Here is a 7719-nt window from a genome sequence, read left to right as displayed (position 1 = left end):
TATGAGTTTTTTCACCGGGCGCACAACTGTCATGCTAGATGTTATGATTTTACAACACAACAACAAACCGTAAACAAATCATTGCTTGCGATGCAATCTGCTGTGCGATAATAAACGCTGCCAGAGTGAGAGTGATAAACTTGCGTTGCATTTTTCGTTTTATTTTGAATACTTTTCCGTGGGTGGGAACAATTGGCATCGTTTACCTGCATGACGGCGAGTGGATAGTGATAAAATGTCGCTGTACAAAATACGGTACGTTGGAAACCCTTGTTTTTATTGAGCTGCGTCCCTTGCGAGACGATTGTAACGTCAATTACCTTTAATTGGAAACCACTTTACTTTACCAACAGCGTGGCCGACCTGGAGAACATCTTGGAGCAGGATGAGATCGACCTGAAAACGCTTCACAGCTTCTGCTTCAATGGTAAACGCCCACTGGTCCGCGATCGTCACACTGTTTTGTTGGCCACGTCTGTAATATGTCAGTGTTGTTTCGTTGTAGGCATTCCGGATTGTAACGGTTTCAGGGCGCTTTGCTGGAAGCTGTTGCTCGGGTATCTTAGTCCTAGAAAGTCATCATGGCCTTCGAAGCTAACGAAGCAGCGAGAACTGTACAAACAGTTTGTTAGTGAGTGTTTGGGGTAGACAGTGGTGTCCTTCTAGCTGATTGATTCACGCTAAACCACCTTCCTGTTTATTGTATCTTTTAGAGGAAATGGTAATATCGCCCGGTGAACAGGATGGCCCCGAGTGCATTGACCATCCGCTGAGTGACGGTCCGGAAAGTAACTGGAGCACATTCTTCAGGGATAATGAAGTGTTGCTACAGATCGATAAGGATGTACGGCGCCTTTGTCCCGACATTTCGTTCTTTCAGCAAGCAACCGAATTTCCTTGTGAGTTCGTGAAGGAGCGCGAACGCAAGCTGCACGTGCGAGTCGCACCAACAACGCTCAGTTCCGCTAATGTAGAACGAAAGGGTGTCGGTATGACAAAGGTAAGCGAAATCAGCGCGCACCGTAAAGCTTGCACCTCCGTTTTAATACGATTAACAATTCCTCACAAGCGAACTGACTAACTAACACGCGTCTGTTATTTTCCCCCCCAACCCACAATCACATCGCTCCAACAGCAAGTAGGTTTAACCGATGTCGTGATACGCCTTGAAGAAGTTAAGATGGAAACATTTAACAAACAACTCCCTTCCCTGTTGTAGATCAATCTCATCACAAAGCGAGCGACGGAAAGCTACGAAGCGATGGATGCCGGTCAGGAAGCACACTGGGAGGTGGTCGAACGGATACTGTTCCTGTACGCAAAGCTAAACCCGGGCCAGGGCTATGTGCAAGGCATGAACGAAATTATTGGCCCCATCTACTACGTGTTCGCCTCCGATCCACATCTCGAATATCGCCGGTACGCCGAAGCGGACTGCTTTTTCTGCTTCACCGCACTGATGGGTGAAATAAGAGACTTTTTCATCAAAACGCTGGACGAATCGGAGGGTGGCATTAAGGGCATGATGGCCAAGCTGTCCAATCTGCTGCACGAACAGGACGCCGAAGTGTGGGAACGGTTGCGGGACCAGGAGCTCTACCCGCAGTACTACAGCTTCCGGTGGTTGACGTTGCTACTGTCGCAGGAATTTCCACTGCCGGATGTGTTGCGCATCTGGGATTCGGTGTTTGCGGACGATAAGCGGTATGATTTTCTGATCAAAATCTGCTGCGCAATGATACTGTGAGTGTTCGGGGAGGCTTAAAAGCCTTGTTTCATTCCATTAAAAACTGTTCCATGTATAATATCTCCCTTTGCAGCTTACTGCGGGAACAAATTTTGGAGAACGATTTTGCAAACAACGTGAAGCTGCTGCAAAACTTCCCAGCGATGGACATCAATCTGGTGCTGCGGAAGGCGACCTGCCTCAACTAGCCGGTTTCTTCAGTACGTAAGCCAAACACGCTTTTGATGACTTTTTTCCCTGCGTATATATATAATTATTTTTATATAAAGCATACACTCAACTCGTTCCAAAATAAAAGTAAGAGCGAACGGTCACGTTCACCCGTACGTGAATGAATGATTTCGGATGGATGAAAGAAGAAATGCCGGTATATGGTTTCGCTTCAACAGTTTGCAAACAGTTTCGCTCCGTCCTGGGGCAGTAGCTTAAGTACAATGTCCCACCCAGATTGCTCTGTTGCAAAGGTTTTCTTTTTTACTCCCACAAATGCACAATCCTTTGGTTTGGTTTATGCTTTTCCTTTACCTGACCCCCCCTTTATGTGTGTGTGTGTGCTGTCACACGTACACAGCGCGAAGGTACATAATGCTTACTAGTTAGTTGCGTTCATATATCTTTTTGAAAGAATCAATGATCATTATATGTATATATATGCATGTATGTATATATATAGTTGGTTTTTGTTTTTAGTAATATTGCCACGCCTATACTAATAAGTAGTAAGTCTTTTAATTTGTTGTTATCTTGCGTACGAATTTGTTTTGTTCTGTCATCTCATTTGCTACGCACTTCAATCGTTCAACTGTTACACCCTCGGTTTGTTTCATCTACTAACGTGTGTGTAGTTCGTTTTGCTTCAGCTCAACTGATTTTTTGTCACGATTTGTATGTGTGAGTTTGTTTGTTTTGTTGTTTTAGCTACTCTGCTGCTGTTTGTTCTTTTCAATTAGTTTCTGCTAAAAATATATGTCGGTATGTCGCCTTTCCGCTTCCTTTTGTATATATGCTCTCACTTACACGCTAAAAATGGGCTTTTTTTTGTCTTGACTTCACGAGTTGCATTAAACGTTCTGTTTTTTCTTTGAAATCCATTATGTTTTGGGAGGAGTTTTCCGCCTGAACTGCACTCGAGCTGTTGCAACGGTTCATTGTGTTCATTTCCATTTTTGGTTAATATTCTTAAAATAACCATCTTGCATTGCTTTCCCTTTCTCTCTTTTACTTCTTTCTTTCTCTCTCTGTTTTATCAATTGGTCTTACACGTTTGATTATCATGTCGATACTTTTGCTTGCTTGTTCCATTTCTCTACCTCCTTTCCTATCTACGCTTGGTTGTCTCCATTTTGTTTTCCTCTGCTTGCTTGTCGTGCTTGTTTCGTTTTGTGTGGTTGTGTGTTTTGTTTTTAGTATAATTGGTTAACTTGTTTTTGCTGTGAATGTCGCACGTTTGAACCAACGTTTTTCCTGTTTCTTTTTTCTGCTTCTTCAAATAGATGATTAAACCGACCATCTTCGCGTTCGATACCCGCTACTGACAATAGTGTGATAAATTTGTTCCGTACTTTGTTCCATAGCCTAATTGGTGGTGGGATGTGTTTTGTGCTTCGTGTTTTTTTTTTTGTTATCTCGTTTGTGATGCTGAGCGTGGGTATATTATACTATTGGTTTCTTTGTTATCGATATCTTTGTCGCCGCCAGGTCCGCCACCAACAAGAAGTTAAGGGATAAAAATTGACATTTTTTCAAATTTGATGATGAGGCTCAGGCGTATGCATCGAAGGGAAATAGACTGATTTTCATGGGAGGGCACTGTGTCCTCGTCGGTCATCCGAAGTCCGAGAGTGTGGACAAACTGTTACCGTGGTGTCAGTTGAATTGGAGCAGCTATTGCCATATCTACAGAAGAATTTAGTGAAGACCGATGGAAAATGGAAGTTGGACCGTCTATATCTGCTTCGAGATCTGACCACATCTTCTCACTTCTGGAGATAAGCGAAAACGTCTCTCAGAGGGCAGGTTCGGCCCATCCAACAGTGATGCACAATCCTTTTAATCCAGTAAATACTTTCGAGGATCTTTCTTCGGAAAAAAAACTTGGATCCAAACGTCAGAGCATCTCTTCTTCTTTCTTAGCCTAACGTCTTTCTTAAGGTCATGCCTGCCATGTTAGCCTTACTACACTTATCGATACCAAATAGTTGGATAGTCACGGCCCAAATGAGATTTGAATCCCGATCATGCCGTGTGAAGATACCCCAGAGCATGCATCTAGACGGTTAAAAATGTTCTGGACTGGATGGTCCTTTTTATACAAAAAACTCCATCCATTTCTGAGAGGAAGACGTTCGTGCGTCCAATCACTCAAAATTAGTGGCTTATTAGTTGACGATCGAAGAGATCTCTCAACTAAGAGGTCCTCAGTAAACCTCTATCAGATCTTCCAAGATTCGAAGACGAATTCTTGAGGAAATCTTGTCCAAGGTCTCAGTATGGCCGCTCCATACTGGGTGGTGGATTTTTTTGTGGAAAAATGCTTGAACGTCGAATTTGATAGTCTATTTTCCTCAATGCAAACGTTCGATCCGAGTGATAAAAAGGGCTAGTAGTGTTGCGATAAAAATTTGCTATTGGGTTAACTTCCTTAAACATGGTGCGCCTGTAAGGAAACGATCTGTTTGAAGAGCTTTGAGCAAAGTTAAGGTCCAACAGGTGGTGAAAGGTTACAGAGATGTTTGAGTTTGTGTTTCGATTTTTTTCTCTCCTGTTCTAAGTATACACTTGTGCACGAGTTTTGTAGAAAAGTCAAACGAAAATCAAACCCAAAACAAAAGAGCCAGATAGAACAGTTCTCACCATCTGGCCCAGTGGCTCATTTGATTCTCTAAGTCTTTGGAAACGTCTCACTACAGGTGTTTGTTGTTTTATGTTTTGCTGAACACGACCAAATTCGATAGGGGTTTATTAATATTACAATAGACAGGGGTTTTCCCGCATCCTCAATTTGCATTTTCTATCCTTCACTTAACCTGCCAGAGAGAAGGTTTAGAAGATGGCAGCATAGCTTCATATTAGGAGTTTCTACTAATCAGTTCTACATTTTGGTATAAGGTTTCTTGCCCGTTTAGCATTACTCTACTTGAAGAGGATGGTGCAGACCCATAATATGGTTCGAGAGAGAGAGAGAGAGAGAGAGAGAGAGAGAGAAAGAGAGGTGTAAATTGTTACGTGGTTTTTATATGTATATAGTTCTTCGTGTTTCCTTTATATTCTTTATCCTCTAGTGTGGAAAGGTAGATAGAGCAAGAGTAGTAAAGATTGTTTGTTTGGTTGGAGTTTTTTTTTCGTTTTGTTAGGGTAGTAAAAAGGAGATAGATAAGATAGGTAATATACGTTCTATACCGCACTACAATGTCGAGTGATTGTAGCAATAAAAATCTCGTGACCATTAAAATCCAGAACCGGTCGGGTCCATAAAATTGTAGCTGTCCCGAAGAAAATGTGGTGTGAAAAACATGTGCTCTTTTTTAATCTCTCGCCAACGAAGGCGAATGGTATAAAGTAGGTCCTTTATGTAAATGGCTTAAGAAGAATTTTTTGTTGTTGGTGTAATTTTCTAATTTCTAAAACACTACGAGCTCAATGTTGTTAAACTTCTTTGTTTGTCTTTTCTTGTGTTTTTTCATGATTTTGCCGTATCTTTTTCGTTCAACAATTTTCTTTAGGGTGATACAAATTTCGACCTTTGTTTTATTCTTCCCTATAGCAAACTATAAGTTTCCATGTTTTCAAATATGTTTTTAAATATTTCGTTAGGTTTTACTTTGAAATCGCACTGGATCATCAACCGTTATCAAGCACATTTACCCTTGCTTTGAACGTTTAACGCGGAAGTCTCCATTTGAATGGTTAGTTTTGAAATTCGCTAGCTGTTTGAAGTGCTTTCGAATTGTCGAGCCGCGTCGGTAAGTGTCGGAATCGGATCCAGAAAATATTCCCTGATACCTACAAACACACCACCGAACGCGACTCTCTGAAGCGTTTGAAGAATCACATGCGGTTGTTTAGGGTTTGCGCGTTTTATTTTTCTTGAAGCTTGGGTTTGCATAGGAACAGGAAACGAAAGCTCAACATCATCATTTCCCGTCCCTGGATGAGCTCGTTAGTTGCAGTACAATAGTGTGCTCAGAGTACTGCAGCAAAGGAAGCGAGGAAAACGCCACTCGAAAAACGGGTGAGTGAACTGGTGGCTGGATGGAAATAAAAATGGGCATACAGTTCAATCCAAACGACAGGACATAATGAAGCTCAAGAAATCAAGACCAAGAGGAAAAATTCAACTACTCATTCACCGAATGATAGGGCAGAAACGCAACACGGAACTTCAAACGGAAAGGTCACACGAGCGTCATCATTATTCGTTGTATCGTTAGCTGCTGCTCGTTTTGTGCCGAATCCGAGATTCCGAGAAAAGTTTGGTGGGGAGCACTTGCAGGAGCCTCAGATTCTTCCGTTTGATACTCGGCGCAGAGTTGAATAACAATCGTTGACAAACTTATGTGCTGTGCCGAGGTAAGTTTCCGGCCATCGTCAAACGTAAGTTCTGGATTTTTTAGATATCGTCAAACTTTTGAGAGAAGCTTTGTAACACGCGCGTGCCAATTTAACATTTCTCTAATCGTAGTACGGAATACGTTTAGGAGGGACAAACTACGACTAAAATCACTACGCAACTCGACAGACGACTGAACAGGAACTAGCGAGATTTTTTTTTGAACGACCTTAACAAACCGGCCTCGTACCCCTAGCTTATAGCATCTCTTGAACGCATCTGTTTTTGCTATCTTAATATATAACATCACTTAACTAACGCCACCGCGAAACAAACAAAAAAACACGAACGAACGAGCGAAGCGCAAAAACCCCATTGCAACACACCCGGTGCTCTGGCAGAGCAGGGTTTCTCAACCACCGTATGTACAAACGTTAACGATAGTAGGTAGGCCTATATGTCTGTATGTCTACACAGCGAAAAAAGAGGTGAGGCAGTGCCGCTAAATGCCATCACAGCAGCCCAAAATCTAAAGCGCACGCGAAACTGCCACGACGGGATCACAAAATGGTGGTTATCTGGGCGGAACCGGACGCGTAACTGTTACCGTCACCGATCAGATTCTGCAGATGCTGCTGGGGCAGATGGTGGTACTGCTGATAGTGGTGCTGCTGGTGCGTATGGTGATGGTGATGGTGGTAGTGGTGATGCTGCTGCTGCTGCGGATGTGCCGCACCCGATATGCAGGTGATGCGATCCGGGACGATCGAGTCCTCGAAGTCGCTGTTACTGCTGATCGTCCGGTGGTAGTGCTCTTTCTGCTGTTGCGAGGACATCGAGCGTTCGTTGCGACGATCACCAGTTCCACCCCCAGCAGCAGTAGTACCAGCAGTTCCTGTACCACCACTGCCACCACTACGATGGCTTGAGGAGTAGCTCGCCACACGCCCTATCGAGTTGCGCTCCTTGGAAGTGCTCGTACTCCCGGCTCCTCCACCTCCACCTCCACCGCCGCCGCCGCCGGAGTAGGAATGGTAGTAGTGTCCCGATGCAGCCATTCCACCCGATTGCTAGGTGTGGGTCGAGTGCGAATGTGCCACCGATATGGACGTGGTCATCGCGAACGGGCCCTCGTCCTTGCGGCGCTTGTCGAGCGAATCGTACAGCGGGAACTCGCAGCACAGGATGAACTTGAGCGCTCGCGGCACCTCGGCATAGATTGCTGGTGGGATCGGTATGAGGGGCGATGTGCACGCTTTGTATTTTCGGTACTCGAGGTCACTGGTTGGGTTGGTGCGATGCGATGGGAGAGAATGATACAGAAAGGAATTAGGCAAAAACAGATGAAAGCAATGGTTGCTTTAGCGAAAGTGGCTCATAGTAAACGATGATTGCTAAGGTCCCACCAACTATGTTTTTTAGA

General features: G+C 43.8%; 2 protein-coding genes across 4 annotated transcripts in view; one reads left to right on the top strand and one right to left on the bottom strand.

The window, feature by feature from the left end:
- The first annotated feature begins 38 nt into the window (after positions 1 to 38).
- On the top strand, positions 39 to 2073 carry LOC118513148 (TBC1 domain family member 13). 2 transcript variants are annotated; one of them, XM_036058588.1, is made up of 7 exons: positions 44 to 255; positions 354 to 427; positions 506 to 631; positions 714 to 1000; positions 1136 to 1138; positions 1220 to 1743; positions 1821 to 2073. In XM_036058588.1, exons 1-7 carry the CDS (start codon positions 236 to 238, stop codon positions 1933 to 1935), a joined length of 1149 nt encoding a protein of 382 aa, XP_035914481.1. In that variant the 5' UTR covers positions 44 to 235; the 3' UTR covers positions 1936 to 2073. The 2 variants fall into 2 exon arrangements, with proteins under 2 accessions (XP_035914482.1, XP_035914481.1); XM_036058589.1 differs by lacking the exon at positions 1136 to 1138 and having other exon boundaries at positions 39 to 255.
- A 216-nt stretch (positions 2074 to 2289) lies between these two features.
- LOC118513149 overlaps positions 2290 to 7719 on the bottom strand; it is a 46642-nt gene continuing 41212 nt past the window's right edge. For both annotated transcript variants that reach the window (XM_036058590.1, XM_036058591.1), the window contains exon 6: positions 2290 to 7577. In XM_036058590.1, the coding sequence (XP_035914483.1) occupies positions 7367 to 7577 (211 nt within the window). In that variant the 3' untranslated portion in view covers positions 2290 to 7366. The remainder of the gene's footprint in view (positions 7578 to 7719) is intronic.

This window comes from Anopheles stephensi, chromosome 3, assembly GCF_013141755.1.
Source record: "Anopheles stephensi strain Indian chromosome 3, UCI_ANSTEP_V1.0, whole genome shotgun sequence".
Lineage (NCBI taxonomy): Eukaryota > Metazoa > Arthropoda > Insecta > Diptera > Culicidae > Anopheles > Anopheles stephensi.
The sequence above is the reverse complement of the archived record's forward strand: the minus strand, read 5'-3'. Positions and strand labels throughout refer to the sequence as shown.